At 37.2% G+C, this 23284-nt stretch overlaps 2 protein-coding genes across 2 annotated transcripts; one reads left to right on the top strand and one right to left on the bottom strand.

Annotated features, from left to right (window-relative positions):
- Positions 1-203: 203 nt before the first annotated feature.
- On the top strand, positions 204-1184 carry LOC133854447 (late embryogenesis abundant protein At1g64065-like). The gene has a single exon (XM_062290658.1). It carries the CDS (start codon positions 471-473, stop codon positions 1116-1118), a length of 648 nt encoding a protein of 215 aa, XP_062146642.1. The 5' UTR covers positions 204-470; the 3' UTR covers positions 1119-1184.
- A 10357-nt stretch (positions 1185-11541) lies between these two features.
- LOC133855058 (respiratory burst oxidase homolog protein A-like) lies at positions 11542-22290 on the bottom strand. Its single transcript, XM_062291351.1, has 14 exons — positions 21358-22290; positions 21089-21248; positions 20782-20830; positions 19716-19829; positions 17372-17794; positions 15248-15643; positions 15067-15162; positions 14715-14830; positions 13973-14140; positions 13717-13876; positions 13347-13544; positions 13124-13252; positions 12456-12534; positions 11542-12367 (listed from the first exon to the last, which is right to left on the bottom strand). Exons 1-14 carry the CDS (start codon positions 22055-22057, stop codon positions 12258-12260), a joined length of 2898 nt encoding a protein of 965 aa, XP_062147335.1. The 5' UTR covers positions 22058-22290; the 3' UTR covers positions 11542-12257.
- Positions 22291-23284: the final 994 nt, after the last annotated feature.

Below are 23284 nucleotides of genomic sequence, written 5' to 3'. Positions count from 1 at the left end.
CTAACGGATGGTTGGAGTGTTGTGATTATTTCTAAATTGCCAAACCCACAATCAAGAATTAATAGAGATCAAGAGATAAACTATGCGTACAAATAATGCAGACAATCTTTGTACGTACGATCATGCAAGTAAGTAAGCATATATTGTTATTGTAACGAGATATGAATGTGGCCATGTGGTACTCAATAATATTGTTTAGCGTTGTTGCTTGTTTAATGTGACGACGTATTAAGAGATAAGTACACTTTTTGGAGGTGATCCCAACCCTGTCTATTTGGGGGCCTATAAAAAAGAAAAGGTCCCAAAGTTATGCCATACTTTCCAAGAAGCTCCCTTATTCCCTCTGACGCAGGTCAAATTGTCCAACACGTCCAGCCAGTAGATAGTACATTGCTTTCCTACCATGTCCACAAACAACTCATTTACTTTCTAAATTTCCTTTCATTGTTCCTGACTCCTGAGAGAAGAAAATGGCTGAGAAAATCGATCAGCAGGCTGCAACTGAGCACCCGAAAACCGATGAAGAAGCACTGATCGGCACTCTGGAATCCAAGAAGAAACGCCGGAAGAAAAGGATCATGTGTATTGTCACCTTTACTGTGCTTCAGATCATACAAAATTTGATCTTCTACTTCATTTTTATGCGTGTTAGGACTCCCAAGGTCAGGCTGGGGACGGTGGCGGTCCAAAATTTGGTCACCGGGTCTCAAGATTCACCCTACTTCGACGTGAACTTCACAGCCCAAGTAAGCATCAAGAACCCGAATTTTGGATCCTACAAATTCAATGGCGCCAACGCCATATTCATGTACCGGGGCGTAACAGTAGGGAAAGCACTTATTCCCAACGGTAAAGCTGGGTGGCTTTCCACCAAAAAGGTTAACGTAACAGTAAACGTGAACTCAAGTGCACTGATTTCTCAGAACAATTCCAAACAGGCTCGAAGTCTTGGAAGCGACTTGAGCGCCGGGTTCTTGAACTTGAGCAGCCACGCCGAGCTCCGTGGGAGAGTTGCAGTGATGTTTCTTCTTAAGAAGAAGAGGTCTGCCCGCCAAATGAATTGCACCATGGCTATCAATTTGTCAGCAAAGGCAGTCCATGATTTGAATTGCAAGTAAACTTATTAAGCTGTATTAGTTTTTTTTTTTTTTTTGTTCAAGTCTCAGTTTTTCATGATTTTGGTAGTTCGGTTGTTTTTATCATAATTTTCTTGTGTTCATATATATATATATATATATATATATATATATATATATATGAAGTTGTTATTATTTGGTTGTGATCTTACAGAAACTGGATCCACAGAAAAGGTTGTGGTCGAGAGGCCATAGCCAAAACTATGAACATGTTGTGGAGTCTAATAATACCAGTACCAATAATGTAACTAATCCCTCAAAAAAGTCAATTGGGCCCCTTTGGCAAAAAGATTTTTGCTGATTTTTTTTTTTTTTTTTTTTGAATAATAAGAAGAATGGATTGATGTGATATAAATGTGGAAGGAGATTTGAATTTTTTTGTGAGAGAAAATTAAGAAAGTTATTTGATAATAAGTGACTTCTTTTCTTCTTCTTTTTTACAAAATTAAAAAAAAAAAAAAAAAAAAAAAAAAAAAAAAAAGAAGAAGAAGAAGAAGAAGAAGAAGAGGAGGGAAATGAGTGTGTTGCCAAACACAGCCAATACCTCAGCCAGCCAACAAATGGTTGGCTAGCCGGTTCTAGTTATGCATTTATATCAAGAGATATAATTCCCTTTCAATTTTCCACATAACTATGATATGTGGCAGGGAATCATAAGACAGTTATGATTTCCCTTTTTTTTAAAGAGCCTATAATTTCCTGCTACATAGGATAGTTGTATGAAAAGTTGAGAGGAAATCATATCTCTTATGTGAATCAAAGAGGTGTAAGTTTATAAGCTTTTTTCTCCTCTTTCTAATTCCATGTTAAATTATGGGGGAATAGTCCATGTATCCAGCCCCTCAAACTATTATTTTATGAGAGCCCCTTCTATAAGATCACGGAAGAAAACAAGAGTTTTTTGCCCACCAATGAGCACTAGCTTGACACGTCAGTTTAGCACACCAAAGCACAATAGGGTGAAAACACCCAATCACACCAAATTCATGAAAAAAAAAAATGAACAAAAAACTCAGCAACAGGACCGCAGCCCGCTGAAACCCCATCCTCAGCCCAACCCGCCCCAAATCCGCAGCCCCAAGACAAAAAGCCGCCGCCACTGGGCCGCGCGACCACCCCTGGGGTGGCTTTCAAGCCAACCTTAGATGGATCTAGGGTATGCCCGAAGGCCACCCCAGGCCCTAAGGGTGGCCGCGCGGCCACCCCTGGCCACTGGGGGTGGCCACGCGGCTACCCCTGGTCCATGGGGTGGTCGTGCGGCCACCCTCGGGGCCTGGGGTGGCCTTCGGGCCAACCCTAGATCCATCTAGGGCTGGCCCGAAAGCCACCCCCAATGGCCAGGGGTGGCCGCGCGGCCACCCCCAGGGCCTGAGGTGGCCTTCGGGCATACCCTAGATCCATCTAGGGCTGGCCCGAAAGCCACCCCAGACCTCGAGGGTGGCCGCGCAGCCACTCCCGGCCTCTATGGAGTGGCTGCGCGGCCCAGTGGCAGCAGCTTTCCGGCCTAGGGCTGCGGATTTGGGGTGATGATGGTGCTCTTCTGGTTGAGGCCTTGGGGGAGTTTTTCTTCAGGCTGGATCGTGATTTTCTTAGGCAACAGCATTTCATTTTTTGAGTTTTAGCCGACGTGTCAATTTCTTATCGGTTGGCAAAAAACCCTTCCTTTCTGCCACGACCGAACATAAGTTATACTCTTATTTCATTGTTAATGTCTCCTCTAAATTATTGATTGAGTCAATGTTCTCTCAAACTACTAAAAATTGTTAATGTTTCTTTTAAGGTCAATAAAAAGATAAAAATGACCTTAATTTTTTTATAATGAGACAAAAATATCTATATAAATTTGAAAAAAAAAGAAAAAAAAAATAGTGCATCTCCATGGAAACACAATCCACAAAACCAAAAATTAAAAAAGAAAAATCACAAGTAACATTAATATCCGCAACAAAAAAATAAATAAATAAATAAAGCCCGGAATGGGTCAATAAACACCAGAAAACTTGTTCCTGGCGTTTGATTGGTGGAAGTTAAAATTGCCAATAATGCAATGTCTGGAAAAAAAAAAAAAAAAACACTTCCCAACGTATAACGTATACGCCAAACTCCTGGCACCAACAATTTGCGCCAGGAATGAACCATGTTGCGCCAGGAAGTCATTCCTAGCACATGCCCATGCACCAGTAATTTTATTTTATGTATTTAAAAAATTAGGTTATGTTGAATATTAATACGAATTCCATATAACCAAATTTTTTAAAACATATAAATTAAATCGGTTTCAAAATTACCAAAATCTCAATAAACAAATTAAACATCATACACAAATCTTGGTAAAGTAAATTAAACATGTTCTGAAAAACAAATTTATAAACTAAATTCTTAAACCGATCATGATAAACAAATTAAACATCATTCACAATAACATATATCACTGATAAACAAATTAAACTTCATAGATCCTTGATAAACTAACTTAGATATCATAAACTTCTTACAACATAAATTAAATCATATTCCGATAAACATAATTCCGCGTGAATACTAAGCATTTGATGTTCCCACAAAATTATTCATTTAGTTTCTTTGTCTTTCATTGTTGAAAAATATCCCCAAAATAACGTGATCAACACAATTTGCCTGCATAGAAACAGTCATTCACGTTAATCTTAATTCTTTGTATTGCATGTAAGAAAAGAAAAGAGAAGAACACGTACGTACGTAGAGAACATAAAATTATGAACTTGAAAATGAAAAGTTAAAAGAGAAAACGAAAATGTGAAATCTTGAGAAAACCAGTCGAGATCTGTGAGGCATACTTATCTTGAGAGAAACAATCCCATTATTTTGGATTTATTAAAGAAAGTGGTAATATTGATGGACTCTAGATGTACATAAACCAAGAAACTAATATGATTAAATGATAACTTTAATATATGCTGAAGCCATAATAACTTTTTCATGTCAAGCTTGTGTGTACGTGTATATATATATATATATATATATATACTAGTACTTTTCATATATAAGTAGTAGCATATATTTTTACTTAAATAAATAATTCCTGGGTTTCAAGAATAACATTGTTAATTATCCCATATACTTGAAAAGTTGTTCATTACTAGAGATCATAAAGTCATAGAAAATTATGAATATCATGAAAAGAAAAACGGCCAAGGAGCTAGGTTTGTGGGGTTGTCGTTACGGTGCACAATAATAATAAATAATATGAAATAAATAAATAAATAAATAAACAAGAAAAAATTAAGACACAGATTTACGTGGTTCAAAAATGTATCTACGTCCACAGAAGCGCGGCTAATTCAATTATGACTTAGAGTTATAGCATAACATGCATATTTATAATACAATCCTACTATACGGATAGATATGACTACTATACTATTAATCTCGTATTACTCTCTATGCTCAATAAATTATGAGCCACTTATTTCAACGTGAGGTCTATGGGGAGAGTCCTTAGCTTGGTGATAGCCTAGTGACAAACATATATTGGTAAGGCATCACAGTCTCAATTCTCGATCAATCATTCTAAAGAAAAGACTGTATATGTGGGGGAGGTATATATATATTCACCGTCAACAAAAAGGAAAAAAAATAAATATGTGAAATTTGTGGGCTTTCGTGTCTTGATCAATTGACAAAAACTGGGAAGACATCACAATCATGTAAGAGAAAAGAAGTTTGTGTGGTGAAGGTATTCACTGTCAAGAAAAAAGGGAAAAAGATTTGTGTCGTTTTGTGAACCTACATTGCTTCACATGAACGGCATAATTAATGACCCTTTTTACTTAATGAGCACTAATATTACTCTTGGCAATCTTATTAAATAAAAGCAATAAATAAATAAAAATAAAAATACAAAAATACAAAAATATCTGCAAGTGTGACTCTCAGCCTGTAATAATACCCTTTCAAAATGAGTGACTTAAATTAAGCCTCAAGAATCTTTTCCTAAGTATGACAACGAAAAAAGAACAGCACGTCACAAAATCAACTAGCTTCCTGTCAACAACAAGCAAAGCTATCATTAAGTTAACAATGAAAAACAATATTTTTTTCATCCTTTGCCTTTACTAATTCATGTCAAACATTGTAAATTTAAAGTCTATACCTAATTATCTTCTTCATCATTATCACGATATGCATTAGTGACACATTTCGGGGAGAATAGGTCTATAATTAGAGTTGAAGTTCAACTAATTGCCCATCTGCATACACCATATATTTTGATCATAATATGAAAAAATGTATTTATTATATATGTTAAAGGCAATGTTATGAATTTACCTATGGGTAGATATTTTCAAACGCAGCTTTAAAAGTGTCAAACTCCTTGGCAAACTTGGTCATGTCAACATGTTTTGGAACGTTACATGAGACTTGTGGCGCAGACGAAGATGTGGCCATCGAGCCAGATGTACACCTAACACCCACTCCATGTATGCGTCCAAGCCGCTCTTTGCCAAATGTTTGTCTATATGCATCATTGGGATCCCAAAAAATACAACCCTGAGTGGGTGTTCGTGTCGATGGAGGTGAAAGTGATATCAACTCCTTGATTAGTGTTGGCCTCTAGCAAGATAAAAGGATTAGCAAATCACCGGTTTGTCTTATAATCTCCTTATATGACACACTAATAAAAAAAAATAATAATAATAATAAATAAAGAACTTGCAATTGTATTAACAAAATAATTATTACACACAAACAATTTTCTCCCTAGCCTCTGTGGTCAGAGGACTGTCATCCTTGTGTGGGTGAGTTGATGAATAGAGAGCTTCTGTCAAGGCGTTTCTCTGATCTTGATTCCTACATATTATACATTTTAAAATATACATGATTTTGTTTGAGAAGTCTCCGCTTGGTACAATCCAAGAGCAGAGTTGTTGTTCTATTTATAAATCTGATGGACTTTACAAAGTAAGCTCTGTGATCGAGCTCAAGGACAAACAATTTCAGAAAACTATGTGTAAACATAAGACAAACAAATGAACAAAATTCTATGCTGATCACACTTGACTCGATGCTGATCTTGAGGAGAATTCAGCAGGAAACATTGGTGCCAAGAAACCAGGAAAAGGTTCGGCTGTGACTGCTGCTAGAATCTACTGCAGTGTGATGTGAGGCTGCTGCTATAGGCGGCTGCTGTGGCATGCTGTAGAGTGGCTAGCTGTGATGAGCTACAAGATCTTTGCTGATTCCGAGGAAAAATAGTAAAGAAAGATGACTGATTTGGAATATTATACGGCTGACGAGAATTCTTCTCTTCCAGTTGAGTATGAACGATTTGGTTAGTTTGAGTGTTGTCCTGTTCCTGATCCTGACCCTGAGTGTCCTTAATAATACATGCAAAACAAATTATGTAAATAGCCAAACAGACTAACCAAATACGCCAACAAAATTTTAAAACCAGGATAATAAACGCCTGTTATTGAAATTTTTTAGGCATGATTCAAGCTTGGAATCATGCCTGGGGCTGGCACTATATGAACGAGCAATTGAATGCATGCACTCGGAAGTGTGCCTGAATCCTGCAGAAACTTAGCAAGGCCAAAATCGGCAACATGGGCTTCAAAATTGGAGTCAAGCTAGCTAGCCGAATGTTGTTCGATTTCACGTCTAGATGGACGATCAACGACGAGCAATCGTGGTGGAGATCGATAGCAAAGGCTCTTTGCAGCTCGTATCAGTGCAAATGGCCCCCTTTCTTGCCATGAAGAACCTTAACCCAGCTCCCATTTGGCATGTACTCAAGATAAACCAAAGATTGGTCTCGTGGTTCGAGCAGAACCCCATTGCCTTACTGGTGGTTCGCCATCTTACAGAGCGCTCGAGCCACCTTCATTTGGCCAAGGGGTGGCTCAACCGCATCTTGAAACATTTTTTTTTTTAGAAAATTTCGTTTATCACTCTTGATCTTTCATCATTTTTGTAATTATATTCTTAAACTTAAAAAATTGTCAATTTAATGGCACCATTTTTCAATTTTTTGCAATTTTTTAATGTTGAATTTGGATAAAAGCATTGACATTTTAAGTTCAATATAGTGTAATCACAACGGTCAACACCAATTCAAAAGTTTATTAATGAATTCCCTTTGCCCAACTTGTCACATTGGGCAAGGAAATTAAGAGGTAAGTGTTGGGTGATGGGCCGACAAGCCCGCATGGCCCGAACACTAATTAGCACATTTAATTCGGATATTGACCCATGAACTTGGGAGTACCGAATGTGCATAGCATGGAATTCATTCCAAGCCCACCCCCACCCCCCCCCCCCCCCCCCCCCCCCCAACGTCAAGGAGAAAGAGTGCTTTAATGCAACTAAATGTGGAGTAAATCACCCTAAAGAGGAGGATCATGCAAAAAATGGCGAGAGGCAGCAAACAATCCATTATAAAAGGTAACTTACAACGAGGTAATGGCAACTTTTGGTCTTTGTCCAAAACTCTTTGTATTAGCAATTTATCACTTACATTCTCGAAACACTTTTATGACTTAAGTATCGAAGTTATCTTCCAGCGGCTGACTCATTGAGTAGTGTCCGATACGAGAAAAATTGTTCTAACAAGTTCTATACAAATAATAATTGAATTTAAGACTGAACAATGGAATGAAGTTGTGAATTGTATATGTATAGTTTAGGAAAAGAATAAGAGATTATTGGGTAATTAATAGATATCATTGCACTTTGATCTAGGTGTCAATTTAATCCATGCATTTTCAATTTGAACAATTTACCCAATGGACATTAGATTTGTGACAAATCAAAAACCTCTATCAAAATTTTTTCGTTAAATCTAATGGAGTTTGATGTTAAATGATAAAATAACCAAATATAATACTTGGACTAAGGTCCTTCACCATCCATCCGAATTACAAAACAACCATTCTTCCTTAATAGATGGTTCTTCAATATGCCACTCTATTGGCATATTTAGCATATGTTTTCTTAAATTATCAAGAATTTCTTAGGACCTGTTTGGGATTGCGTTAAGAAGCTTAAAAAGTACTTTTAGTACATAAAAAGCTATGCAAAGCAAAAATGTGTATGTTTGGTAAAAAATCTCAAAAAGTACTTCTTTAACTTCTTTGCTCTAAAAAAAAGCCAAAACGCATTTTTTGAAAAACTTGAAAATAAAGCTTTTTTTCAAAAGCTCTTTTTTACTATAAAAGCACTAATTTCCAACACAATCTCAAACAGGCTCTAAGTACTTCGATAAACATTTTAAACCAAATTTTTATATGCCTATTAACAGAGTGCAATAGGCACAGCATTATAATATTGAAGCACGTATAGTAAAAAGAGGAACGATTGTTCTATAATTCAAATAGATAGCAAATGATAAACATATTATTTAATGTATATCTGAATTAGATTTAAATAAACAATTTTTAACGTAGGGTTCAATTTATCACATGTCTAATATACTGGAGACAGATTGTTCGCAGGGGTTAATTAAATTAACACTTATTACAAAATGTAAGGCTGATATTTAATATTGGACAGAAATTTCCTTCAATCCAGTCTTTAAAAGTGACATGTCATTTAGCATTTAAAAAACACATTTTTTTTTTTTACTAATCATATGTTTTTTTGAATAAGATTAGTAAAAAAAAAAAAAACATGTGTTTATCGTATGTTCAAAAGACACATGTCACTTTTAAAGCTAAAAGAAATTCCTTAAACCTGGCTGGGAAAATTTATGTCCAACTGTTTACTATTTTATTCTCTCACCATCGTGGGCCGAATATGTTAGCCTTTTTTGGCACATCAATTTATGAAGTAGATTAGAGGTTACTTTGCGTATTTTACAGTTAAAGCCTAAAGGTAGCTCAAGTTCAATGCCCTTATATTGTAGGCCCAAGGGCACAAGAGAAAGACAGAAGGCCTTTAATTAGAGGCTCCATCTTTCCCAAAACGTTATAAAAAGGCCCTTATAATCTCCCATTCTTGGAGTAGGACTCTCTCTCTCTCTCTCTCTCTCTCTCTCTCTCTCACTTTGACTCGGGCTTTCCCAAAGCTTTCCCATTTTTTTTTTTTTTTTTTTTTAGGACTGAAATTCAGTTTTCAGATTTGATATTCAACAAATTTTCCTTTTTGGATATTCGCTGAACATCCGTTAATTTGTTGATTTCCATATGATTAGATCAAATTCAGTTGTTATTATTTACTTATATGAAAGTAATTTGAGGGCTGTTCTTATTTAAAGATCATGCAAATCCAAGTCCATTGCATTTCCCACGCTAGGACTAAAGTTGGCAAGTTCGTTTAAAAGCTTTAGCCTATTAACAATATAAAAATTAAAATTAAGAGTTATTTAATATTTTGGGAGTTTACCATGAGACCAATGTAGTTTGCTAAAGCGCATAAAGGGCTTGTGGTTTAGGAGGAGGAGGAGGCTCCATCCTAGTGGTGCTTCCTTCTTAGTCCTTTCTCGGACTATGAATGTAACGATTCAAGAAAAAATGTTAGTCAGATTTGCGACAGCACTTCAAAAAGACTAGTCAATTTGAAGCTTTCCCTAAAATCACTTATAAAATTCAATTTTACCTAGTAATTAGGCAATGTAGAACTTAGCACTCATCTATCTATTATAAATTACTCACTCTATGTGAGTTATTTATCTCTTTTCAATATGGGACTGAGGTGTTACAAACTCCCCCCTCCCTTAAACCCCTGATGTCTCCGTCAAGGCCACATCATGCAGTACTCCAGTGCCACATGACCTAACGTTACTAGGTGACTCTGATACCATTTGTAACGACTCAAGAAAAAGTGCTAGTCAGATATGCGCTATCACCCCAAAAGGACTAGTCAATTTGAAGCTTTCCCTATAATCACTTGTAAAGCCCAGTTTCACCCCAATGTGGGACTTAGCATTCGTCTATCTCTTATAAATCACTAAGTCTATGTCAGTTATTTATCTCTTCCCAATATGGGATCGGAGTATTACAATGAAGATTTTTTGTCTTCTCCCTAGCTTAGATCCAGTGGAGTTTTTGTTCTCCTAGTCCTTCTAGAGTTATGGAGCTTTGGTTCTTCTAATACTTCTAGGGCTATGGAGCTTTATATTTTTTTTTCTTGTTTTGGTTTCTCCAAGCAGGAAGGCTAATAGGAGACGTCCCATAGGGAAGCGGCCTCTCCATCTGTGTCGCTGGCAAAAGCTTGGCTGAGCTTTATTCTTCACCATCTACTTTTGAAGCCAAATCTATGTATTTCCGCTTGTTCTTGCAAGACACATGCCCTTCAATAACATTCCCCGTCTTCCTTCGATCCTGTCGCCTCAAGCCACGGCTACGTCAGACTTCAGTGCTCAACGTGTGGCCAGCACGCGCCAAGGAGCTTCTCTCATTGGGTCGCGCGTGAGAACTATACTCCGTCTTCTAAGTTGTGACCGGTGGGTTTTGGGGGTTTTCTAGTGGCTGCCTTACTGCAAGGGGTTTCCCAGGGATGGCACGTGTTATACGCGCACTGTCTCCGGCGACAGCATCTCTCCCAACGTTGGCCCTGTGTTTGAGTGCTTTCTATTTTTGTTTTTCTCTACTTCTTTAGTGTAGTTTTTGAAAGTCTGTCTTTTAATTTGCAGATATTATTGAGACTCTTTATGGCTTGTTAGCTAGATTAGCCATCTTTTATTTATTAGTAGCTCAAACATCTGTCCCTGTAATATTTATTTATTTTAGGCAACGCCCAAGTCAAATTTTCTGGTTTAGTGTATAGGGTGCCATTGTACCTCTATTCACTATATTTGCCATCGAAACTCTTCAGATTAGTGCATAGTAACTCCGATTAGTTTTGTTCGAAAAAAAAATGTAGTTTGCTGAAGTGCTAAAATATACTTCTTTTTTGAGGTAGAAGTATTAAAATATACTTCGCTGATTGACTGCCACATAAGCCAAAGTACGATAAAAGTGTTGTGAATAGCATTACCCATAGTCTATTTTCAAATGAAAAAAATATTATATGCAAAAGTCTGCACCCACATGTAGCAGTTGTCTATCGCCCTTGAATTTTTATTTTTTTTTCGTTTTTAACAAGGGTTGATGGACATTCAGCCCAATGACATTGAGACAAGATAAAAGTGTAATACATAGGAACACTCTTACTCAATTCGACCAGAATCAAGTCCACATGGTAAATGTGTAACTCTGTTGAGCATTATAACAGTGAATACAGGGCTCTAAGGCAGAATCATCTCCAACTCTTTCGCGTTTTGTTCTTTCTCCTCTCATTATAATTTCTTAATATATACATATGTTTTACCACAATTCCTTAAATAAATAAATAAAATCAGCTTCATTGCATCTGCTCAGCCTCAAACTCCATTGACAAGGAGGTGGAACAGGTCCAACTCATAAACTCATAGACAAAAGAAGACATCGAAGAACATGGGTAACCAATATGAATTTTTTATTCATTACAGATTGATATGATATACTAACAATAATTCTCTCTAGTATACGACAAAATATGAAGGTGATTCTATACATGATCTCCTTATTATTATTCTAAGAACCAAACCTGTGGGCATCGTTGTCAGTACCCACGTTTCTAGAAGGATTCTCTGGGTAGGGGCCAAATGAAGAAAAAAAATTGGAAAAGGTCAACAGACACGCCACTAGGATCCCACCACCTCCGGACAGTCCCACAAACCCACCTCAGTTTCTCCATTCCAAAACTGTCTGCTTCTTCTAGACTTCTACCCATCATCTACAAAGAAAGTCTCTAGCGTGCTCGGTCTCACATCATTACCCATTAGGTTCAACTACTCTTTTGTAGCTGTACCGCACTATAATATTGCTCCACGTCATCTGCCACCTATGGCTTCCTATTAAGAATTTAAATCTACTATCAACTAGAATATTGTTTATGTTCTACACCCAAAAAAAAAAAAAAAGTACCCTATATGCTTTTCGATTTTCACCCTTTTTTTCTCCTTTCCACCCATGACTGTACACTGATTGAATTTTCTTTCTCTTTCCAGCTTATTAAAAAAAGAAAAGAAGAAGAATTCTTTCTTAGAAGAGATGGTTCTGTATGGAGTGAGAGGATGTAAACAGGAGGTATATATATATATATACGCACCCCCACGGTGTTCTAGAAATGCTCCTTGTGGAATTCAAACTTGGTTGGACCTTTTTGATTGAAGTCATAGCAGAGCTTGTTGAGTTCTTTAGCCAAAACCGGTGCCCCACAGTAGAATACCCCTGACCCAATTGACCAAAACCACAATGTTAGCATTAGGAGAAAGCTGAGTATTCGTATATTTTATGGGCTCATGGAGATTTGTCTCACCAATTCTTGCAGCACAGTGCTTGGAACATATCTTGGAGAAAACTTTCTTCCAATTAGGCCTTGCAAAATGTGTTCGAACCTGATAGTAGGAAACAGAAATTGTTAAAATTTATTAATTCAAATAACTAAATTCACCGTTTCTTATCCGTTTAAGCTTTTGCAATAAGTGGTGACTTAACAGAAACAATTAGAAAACGTAAACGAGAGGAGTGTTAAAATATTAATTTAAAAAATTATATTCATCGTTTTCTATCAGCTTAAACTTTTGGAATAAGTGGTAAATTAACAGAAACAATTATAAAATGAACTAAGGTTGTCAAAAGTTATCACATTCGTCAATTCTAAGATCATTTCAATACAGCAACACACCCAAGGAGTTAAGTTGAGATGGCATGAATGATGAATGGTGTCTGCTACAGTATGAGTTCGATGACTCGGGTACAAGTATTAGCTACATCTACGCTATTATTTTAAAATAACTAGTCAATTTGGAGCTTCTCTAAAATATCTTATAAAACTCAGTTTCACTTAGTAACTAAGCAATGTGAGGTTTAACACCTATGAGTATCCTTGTAAATCATACACTCTATGTAGGCTACTCATCTCTTCCCAATATGAGACCGGGGTGTTACAATGAGTGTTAGAATGGTAATTATGAAAGAGCTTACCCTAGTGCCAGAAACAATGTCAACTCCATTCTTGGCATGGTTGAGTGCTTGCACCATGGTAATGAGTGCTGATCGGGCGTCTCCCTCCTCATACACACTAGTCAGGTAGTTGTGCATCTCAATGACACCCTGATTAAAGTCAAAATTGATAAGTTACAGTCACCAAACTCAGGAAAATTTCAACAAAAGAATGCAGGCGATGCCAAAGAACATTCGTTTGTACCCTTTGATCAAGATCAGCTACTTCATTCATGACCCCTTTAAACCAATCAAACGAGCCTTGCTCCCTAGTCACCCAGTAGAAGTAAGCATTAGTGGTCTTTAGACTCTTTTTTCGCCTTGGACTGACCCTATTGGCCGTAGAAGAATCTGTACTTCTGGTACTTAGATCTGATATTCTGCTGACATCTGAGATTGAATCCTGAAAAGGAAACTGATCCTGTTATTTTTCATGACACAATACTCGTTTAATCTAAGGCATTGTAATAAGTCAACGAAAATTAAGACAGATTAATTACCGAGCATATGTAAGTATTTTTGCAGGTTAAAAGTTAATATCTTTAGTGACTGCCAAAATTGAACAAGTTACTTACTGCCTCCTCCTCCATTTTGATAATGTTGTTGAGCAAATCTTTTAGAATACTGATAAAAGGTGTTGCTCCAATCCCCAGACCAACAAGTAGCAGGACATCATAGTTCCGGTAGTCTTGTGCTGGGGCACCATAAGGTCCATCTATTAAGAGCTTCGGCAAACTGTTATCTCCAGAGAGGAATTTCACACATTAATAATGAATCACTAAATGCTAATGATTAAGGAGGAAGACATTAGAAAGCAGTACAAAAACCTACCTTTTCTTGGTTGTTTCATCAGCCCTGAGAAGCCCACTCTTTCCGGCCATTGGAGTTTCACAGGCTTCAGAGAATACCCTCTTAAGCTCTTGTGTCCAATCACCTAACTGCCTGATGTGAACACTAAGGTAGTCGTCTCCCGGAGCGGAGGTAATGGAAAATGGATGCCTGGGATACATAAATCATGGCATATTACCATAAAGGATCAAGATGAATTGCACGTAGACCGATGAGGTACTCTTGCGTTTTGCTAATTCAATCCTTCAAATATTCATGGTTTAAAAATATATCCAAAGCGTTCAAACTATCTGAAGTTTTTAACTTTCTAAGTAACTTTATCTTTCTATGCAAGATGCTAGGAATATAGAATTTGCAGGCAGCATAATAATTATCAATTGGAATAGCCACATTTTAATTACCGTAGTGTAGACCAGATTGAGTACTGTATGATACAGTATTCATCAGAAGTTTTTGATTTTCATAAACTGTTCAGCATTCAGCATATATTCTCAAACATACAGCATTCAAAGTATGACTAAAACAATGTAAGTAAGCATCATATATTATCAGGGAGCATCTGGATAGTTGAGAGTTGAGGTAGCCACATTCATTAGGTTTCCCCTGTGAAGTAATGGGGAATAGCTTTGCCTAAATATTACGAAACTAGCAGCAGTGGTGGTAAATTGCTGAAATGCTTCCCAAAATATATGTTACATGATCAGGGAAAGCTGTGGTGGCTTACCACTCAAATGGAGAAACAGCTGGACATTGGACAAACATGTATTGTCCACTCTTGTACTTAAACTGGGGTGGCTTCGACATTTGCAACGTAAGAACGTTTCCGGGATAGATGGCAACCTAAAAATTTTACAATTCAAGGTAAAATCAAAAGTTAAAGAGAGCTAACCATTAATTAAGATGAGAAAACACTCCAGGAGTATATATGTAGTCCAAATAGAAGGCACTAGTTCAAGTTGAGTGAGTTCCGGAAGCCTTCCATACAGTTTACACACTTATGCTTCAATCAGGCATATATGCAACTTAGGTGTGAAGTAAAATAAATGGCAGATGTGGTTAGTAAAAGTTACTCTCACCTTCAGAAGACGGACAGTATGGGAGCCAGACCGAAAGAACCTCAGGGTCCTTTCTCCAGCATATAGTAAAACTGGAACGGCAAGATACATCCATGTCTGCATGCATGCATGAACTCAATGTGTCAGCTAACTCTTCTCAGGAGAAGTAACATATCTGTGGCTGAAGATATAAAAAACATACCGTCTTGTGGTACCACTCATGCACAAGATAGAGGAATGTGCCATGGATGATGAGCAAGACATAGACAAAGACAAATAGGTGGTGTGAATACCAGAAGGCATTGTAACCAGTGAGCCTATCAAAGGGCTTGGGCAGTTTAATAAGACTCCGTCTGAACCATCGTGTTGCAAGTATAAATGCAACCGCCATTAAAATCACCATTAGAATTCCAGTCACCCCTTCTTTCCCTTTCCCGTTAACCAGGTCCATGTAACTGGGTTTATGACTCCCAAAGTCAAGATCTTTAAAAATTCTCTCATAGTCTCCCTCAGACATGTGTACAAGCCTTGGAAAATCACACGCTAGGTGGTCTCCGGCATGGAGAATGATACCAATTACAATGGCTGCAGCGATGGTCTGCATGGAGCAGTTTACAGAAAGAAAAGTGAAAATGTATTTAAGGTAGTACATACGTCAAGTATTCTAACAAGGATTAAGTTTAGTTAACCGAGGCTTTCAAAATATTGAAATTCAGGACCTCTATAGATCAACTTTGTCATTCTTGCAGTTAACAGTCCACTGCGATGTCATGGTACTTGAAGACTGCTTAGCCAAACCTTTGAAAATGAAAAACACATCTAAGTTACAATGTGATCTATTGCCATGCTTCCCATCCATTTAACCCAGACATGGCACAATATGCATTAATTGAGAAACTTATTAAGTTTTTAGGATCCAGGCCAGATATGAAATCATCTAAATTTAGATTGTCGTAGTAATTGTAATTAAAAAATCACAGCACGCAAATATCCCAATGCTCTAACCGTACACGTTTAGCCGTTTGAATTTCTTATACAGATTAAATGGCATACTGCAATTTCATGATGCAGTAATTGAACACAAAATAGTAATGATTATGAAACAAAATAGTATTAGATGTTTTTCTCCAGAGTGGTAAGTCATAAATAACATAACAGGGCACTTTTGTGAATTAGGGAAGACCGAACTTTTAGAGTCCGGAAGAAGAAAGAGTCAAGAGTGTGAACATGTAGGGACATAAGGTTTGGGACTGGGAATACAGAAAACAACTACTACTAATAAAAATATGGGGTTGGTTTTATATCAATTCAAAAGATATTCCTACGCAAGCAAAAATTGAATTTATACCAATTTGATTTTAGCTTGCGTATTCGCCTTTTGAAGGACAACCTTGTGGACTACTAGGTGTAAAAATAAACTATATATCAGCAGATGGAGACCGAATATGAATGGATTATCTAGTGCCCAAGACAAAAAAGAAGACAAAAATGGTTTATCTAGTGAATTTATATAAAGAAAAAACAAATCTTCCTGCAATCTTTGATTGGGTAGCACAGTTTGCTTCTTCTCTCATTTTTTGGTCCAAAAATATGGCCTAAGCACTACTAAAAACAAAAATATTAACAAACTCTCCAAAACACAAAACACTCTTTATAGGATATAGTTTTCTTCCGAAGTTCCTCCAATCCCGAATATAAAATTGTGATGTGTCCTTTAGAAAAGCACGAGTTTTATAATAGAATTTTCTCCAATTCTTTTAATGTTTTTTAAAAAAGCATGTCTTTATCATATGCTAAGGACACACACAGAAATTTTATAAACTCAGTTAAAGGAACCTCCTCCGATCTACTTTGAATAAAAACCCTGTCCAACAAACACAAAAACAGATTTTATCTTCAGAACACTTTCAAATTAAAAATAAAAAAACACCCTACAAAGTACATTAACAATCATACAATTCTTTAAGAAGTCACTGTTTTGAGTTTTGACGACTTTAAAGTGAATTGTTTTCTACCTAGCTAATCTGCTCTTTCTTTCTTTCTTTTTCTCAATCTTTTATTTATTCAAATTCATGTACACCATACAGATGTAATCAGTGTAGTCGTTACAGTTATTGGGGGTGTTCTTGTGAAAATGACCAAAAGTTGCAGAAATGAATGACCCTTTGTATAATAGTGGAGATCAATCGTTGCGTAAAGTCAATCGTTGTTGACTTTACACATGAAGTCTCCGGGGGCCGGAGAAGAATGAGGCATGGGTCCAAAATAGATAGCGTATAAACCAAGCAACAAGAAAGGCTAATTAAACGACTGGGTTGATGTGTACCTTGTGAAAATTGATATTGTCGTCAAAAGGTATAAAGTAAGCCAGCTTGGTGGATCTGAGCCAAGTGATTGTGTTTCTACAGACGGGAAAGAGAATGAGAGCCATGTTGAACTTAAGGGTCTCAGCCGCGCCCTTGGCTGTAGGGAGACAATAACCCATGACTTTGAAGGCATCCTTTTGCGTGTACTGATAGAACTTCCATGCGAACAGCCCAATCATGATCATTATCCACAAGGTCAAAATCCAGAGTCTTCTCCAATTCTCTTGCAAGTAGTACAAGAAGTTTGTACTCCACCTTCTTATTGAGCTTTTCTTTCTCAGCCCTTGTAAGTTCTGGCTCAAGGCTTGGCTGGTGTAACTCAGCGCTTGACTATAGTTAAGGTACGTGTCCTTTTGTAACAACAGCGTCTCCAATTGCCATAGCTGCACATTTTATCGTCAACCACAATTCAAAAAAAAGTTATCATAGGTTGAATCATGTGGGGGACACCATCATCTACAACATGTCATCTTGCCTGTTAAATCACCATCAATGATCGACAATACAAGACGTACGTACGCGTGCGTTCCTGTCTAATGGAGGATAATGTGAAACTGTAGTCTGTAGGAACATCAGAATTCCACATGGGAACGCTACTAATATATATATAACTAAATATCATGCATTCATGCTACCTTGTTTTTTGTTTTATCAATATGATTACTAATATAATTATGTTTAACTGAGGATAACAACAATAACACCCTCTTTCGAGTAATTGGAGCGGCTATAGCCATCTTATTGAAGAGACACGGGGTAATGAACCCATTTTTGATATTTTGAGTTTTTCCTCCTTTTTGTTGAAGTTTTTAATAATATTAATTTTTTCGAATGATAATTTTTTAATAACTAGGCATAAAATTAGAAAGTTTATAATTTGACACGTGATAATAATTGAAGGAGTAATGTTTTTTGCACAACTTTTACACAACTTTTGAACAATTCTAACAACCTTTTTTTAAGATCAACCATTGAATATTTAAGGCCCACATGTAAGAAAATAAATCCAATAATTAATCATAAAAAAAGTAATTAGAGTTGTGCAAAAATTATGTAAGAGTTGTGCAAGAAACATTACTCTAATCGAAGAGACCTTGATATTATTTTTTAAATTTTAAAAACGTAAATAAAAATGTGGTCCGAATTTAAGAGTAAAAGTATATTTTTTCCAATAAAGTTTCTGTTTTTGTGATAAGTTTGACTTTGAATTTGGAGGAGTTTATAAAAGGGTGACATGTCTTAGAAAAATCAGTGTGGTGAGCGATTAGAGACAACGTAAAATTTAGGTGAAGGCAGGGGCAAAATTCAGAGACTTACTGAATTATTGCTGTTAAAATAAAATATTGCTGAATACAGCTAGCTTAGAGTTTTGAACACTGCTCCTTAATAAATAGCTTTGGACCATAGCCGTGTCACTACCTCTGCTTTTAGGTTTGTCGGCACGCTCTAATGCATAATAGCCAAGACACAATCTAATACTAGCGGATCAAGGACACCCATCTCAATCATCTTTATATATTAACTTTTTCTTATTGTCTTAAAAAAAAATTAAAAAAAAAAAAAAAGAACGAAAGAACGAAAGAAAGAGAGTGTAAGTCGTCTTCATAGAATATTGTTTGTTTACGTTTGATCTTTTAGGAAATGATACTTACGCATCACCCTCACAACAACTACACTCATACAAGACACATTGAAGTGGGACCCATATATTAGACCCCACCCCAATATATCTTGTGTGAGTGTAGTTGTTGTGCACAAAAAATGTAAATACCATTTCTCTTGATCTTCTATTTTCTTGGCGCATGGTTGAAACTTTAGTTATTGGAATTTTCGGTGAATTGTAAACAATGGACTTGCCCGCAAAGGTCAAACCAAAACACTGAGACTAGTCTTATTAATAAAGACTAAAATATCGCTGGTCACTATTTCCTCTATATGGTTATGATATCCAATTAATTAATTTGCTTGAAGTAATCAACTAATCTTAGAATGAAGCTATATAACAAAGAAAAAGAATTAATTCGAGTTTACTTTGTTTTGGTCTATAACGTCTGCGCATTAATACTTGGTCAAATATATATCGTACAAATTTTTTATTAAAAAATGTCATGGGTAGTTCTAATTGGCTATGTTTGTTAACCTAATTTTTTAGGTGCTTTTTTTTTTTTAGTTTGAAGAAGTGATATTTTTGTATTTTGAGTTATTTGTCAATATTTTTATTTTAAAAATATAAAACAAAAGAGCAAAAATTAAAATTAAAATTAACAAAGCCTCTTCCATGATAAGACAGATAAAAGTACCCACCTCAATGTAGCCAAATCTTTCAGGGTCCAACTCTTCCATGATAAGAGCTGCATATTCCTCTGCTTGTTCCTTCAATCTAGATAACTTGTTCGCAGAAGCGCTCAGCATGATAATCTGCCCATTAAAGAAAGAAAAAAAAAAGAAAAAAGAAATTAATTTTTCAAATTAAGGACAACACTCAGACTACAAAACAGATTGACCAAAAAGCCCCCACCACCAACCCCACTGAAAATGATATATAATTACTCCAAAGAAATTTCGCTAAAATTAGGGTAGCCATTGTCCACTACCCGCTACCCCCTCAGGCTCTCGAAGACCGGCATTAATAACAGTTCACTAACTCTTGGAAAATCCATCTAAAATAGATAAGATGATGCTTTAGAACACGGGAAACGTCATAGAGCACGAAATATGAACAATTTAATTCGTTGCTTTATTATATTGGGGTGGTTAGTTTTTGAATTTTATGGATTTAAGGTCACCGACTCCTGCCAAACGTTGATTTTTATAAACCCAAAATAATGACACCCTGTATGCTTCATATACACCAAGAAAGAAGCTTCTGCAAGTCTATAAGAGTTACTTTGGCTCCTCAACAAATTTTATATTAATGGAATCTGAACGTAGTTGACTGATTCATGCACGCAAACATAGTTTCACTTGCTAAAGAAACTTCTTACTATAATTATTTTTTTAATAGGAAATATATTATAATTTAGTAATTCAAAAAGACAGACAGCAAGATTAATTCCGTTTGTTAAAATTTTCTTTTTTCTCTTTTGTTTTCTATTTTTAAAATAAAAATAATTTCGATTAATATCATTTAATAGATTGTTGTACGAGTAAAAATTAACCTTTGGATTAATAAAATCCTATAATAAAAAAAAAAAATGAATGATCAATTTTCACCCTCACGTCTCCCAATAATATGACAGTGATATAACAACGAAATATCATTTCTCTTTATTATATCAAAGCATAACATTTTCTCATTAAAAAAAACAAAAATCACTTTTCAAAACACATTAAACAAACAAACAAAGCTATCGCTTGGGCAGAAAACTACCTCTTTAACTTCTTCCTCAGCGATTCTACCATCATCATTCTTGTCAACCCTGCAATATCAAAAAAGATCAATATTAAAATTAAATCACTTTGTAATAATTCGAACAATATGAAAGACAGTTTTGTCCTTTCTATTCACGTATTGAACCTGATTAGTGAATAATGATAGAAAAACTGAGGGATTCTCTCGGTGAATAGTTTAGAGATAGTGCGATCTTTCATGATGCTAATTAAAGTTTTAAGACATAATTAAACAAAAGCTGAAACTAATCATTGGATTAGTAAATAAATTAATTATGTGTGCGCACATGTCGAAGAAGATCTGGAGCCGTGAATCGAAGCTTTGATCCGTGATTTGCGACCAGAACTCGAAGAGCTCGTCTCTGCTAATCTTGTCAACCTTGAGCCGTCGTCTCCGTCCCAGAGCATCGAACATCTCCAGAGCAAACTCCTTCGAATCTCTCATTCCTGTAAAAATACGATGAACAAAAAAGAAAAAAGAAAAAAAAACGTAAATCAGAAATCAGAAACTAGGAATAAAAAAGAGTTTTGGATCACGAGTTTGGACAAATTGGACCTATGCATTGCGCGAAATCAGCGCGGTAGAGAAAGCCGTCTCTGGCTAGGACATCGAAGTTGCTTTGGACTTGGTTCCATGCATCAACGGCACCATTGCTTTTGGTGCTGATGAATCTGAGTCCACGGAGCGCTTTATGAGCGCCGGACCGAGTCCGGTCAAGCTGAGCCCGTTCCCGCCGCCGAGCACGAGCCTCCATCGCCGAGGCGTAGCCGTTCTCGGCTCCGGCGCCGCTCTGAGCCAGTGCCAAAGCCAACGGAGTTCGCGACGCGTGGCTATGGCCCCACGAGAACCGCCGCACCAGCTCGGCCCGGAGCTCCTGCGAGAACTGCCTCGCCTTCGCCACCGCCTCCGCCTTCAGCTCCTGCGAGAACTGTAGGAGCTTGTTCGACGAGCTCCGCCTGATCGACGCCGACCTAGATGCCGACCTAGACGCCGACGCCGACGCCGGCGCCGACGCCGACACCATCGCCTTCGCTCCGTTTCTGGCGGATCCTCCATCATCGACATTAATCACCGTCGCCGGCTCGACGCTCCGAAGCACGATCGTGTTGTCATCTTGAAGATCGAGAGTGACTTCAACGAACTCCTCAACGGAATTGTAACCGGACGTCCCAGCCGGCGAGGATTCACTGCTCAACGCTCTGCTCGGAACGGTGTCCGATGCCCAACGCCGTTCGTGCCTAGGATTGACGGCCATCAACGTCCAATGCAGTACAAATTTTTAAAAACCAACAAAAGAAAACATATATATTATATAAGAAATAATAATAGACAAGTGGGGCTTTGGAGTTTGGACAAAATTGAGAGAGAAAGAAAGACGAGGGTTATGACGACGGAGTGAGATTCAGTGATTTTTAAAAGGTCGTCGAACGCGTTGGGAATCTGTGAGAAAGGACTTGTACGCGGGAGAGAAGGCTCGGAAAATGAGAAAGCAAGAAAGAGGACAAGGATTTATATATAGCGGATGGCAAGTGGGGGGCCATGCAGAGGAATATTTCGTATATATAATATATATATTCTAACGTAAATTTTGTTTTAGTAGTTATAATATAAGAAAGGCCAAACTTTTCTTCTAGATGCCTGGGCATGTTTTGGATGCAAATAAAAAATAATTTCTACTTATTACTGTGTTTGAGGTTTTTTTAAAATCTGGATATATAATACAATTGCATTTAATGTATTTTAACTCGGATTCATCCTGAATTTCAAGTGAGTTGTTTTTGAATTTTAATGTATATTTTTTATAACTCTAATCATTCTACACAACCTTTTATACCTCCAATCATTTCTTACTATTATTTTTTCCGTGAAAAAATACTCATATGCAACCATCACCTAACACATAATTTCAAAGAGAAATGTTAGGGGTACTTACAAACTCTTACAAAAAGAGTTTACAAACTGACATGGCATATATGTAGCATTTTATTAACTAAAAAAATTAGACACCTAGGATTCCACGTCCGCATTGAATCCAGGTGGAAGGTTGGATTCTACAAGCTGACTTGCTCGTCCATGGCTTCCATTCCCGAAGGCCATGGACGGCTGGCCATGGACGGCCGGCGATGGGAGGCTGGGACAGATGAACGGCCGACGATGGGAGGTTGGGACAAATGGATGACCGGCAAGAAGGGAGAGATCTCGAGAGAGGACGGTGTGTGGGCAGCCCGTGGTCGGGGTCGGGAGTTTTCGGCTTCCACCAAACCCACACCGGTGTGCGTGGGTTTGGTTGGTCCGGCTGGAAACCCAGATCCGGTCGGGAACCCACCTTTAAATTTGGATATCAAAACGTCACTGATCCGGCCGGGAACACACTCAGGAGGACTGGGGAGATCCAAATCTCAAATGATCATTGATCTAAATCTCAATGATTACCCAGATCCGGCCGGTTTAGGTTACGGAAACCAAAATCCGGCCGGTTTGG

The sequence above is a fragment of the Alnus glutinosa genome, chromosome 13 (assembly GCF_958979055.1).
Source record: "Alnus glutinosa chromosome 13, dhAlnGlut1.1, whole genome shotgun sequence".
Taxonomy (NCBI): domain Eukaryota; kingdom Viridiplantae; phylum Streptophyta; class Magnoliopsida; order Fagales; family Betulaceae; genus Alnus; species Alnus glutinosa.
The sequence above is the reverse complement of the archived record's forward strand: the minus strand, read 5'-3'. Positions and strand labels throughout refer to the sequence as shown.

What these genes read in the sequence shown, in the direction of transcription:
- LOC133854447 (XM_062290658.1), top strand. Translation starts at nt 471, where the DNA reads ATGGCTGAGAAAATCGATCAGCAGGCTGCAACTGAGCACCCGAAAACC.
- LOC133855058 (XM_062291351.1), bottom strand. Translation starts at nt 22,057, where the DNA reads ATGGCCGTCAATCCTAGGCACGAACGGCGTTGGGCATCGGACACCGTT. An exon ending in GATGAAACAACCAAGAAAAG is followed by an intron (nt 13,877 to 13,972) that starts GTAGGTTTTTGT and finishes TGGAGATAACAG; the next exon opens with TTTGCCGAAGCTCTTAATAG. An exon ending in TCAAAATGGAGGAGGAGGCA is followed by an intron (nt 13,545 to 13,716) that starts GTAAGTAACTTG and finishes TTTCCTTTTCAG; the next exon opens with GATTCAATCTCAGATGTCAG.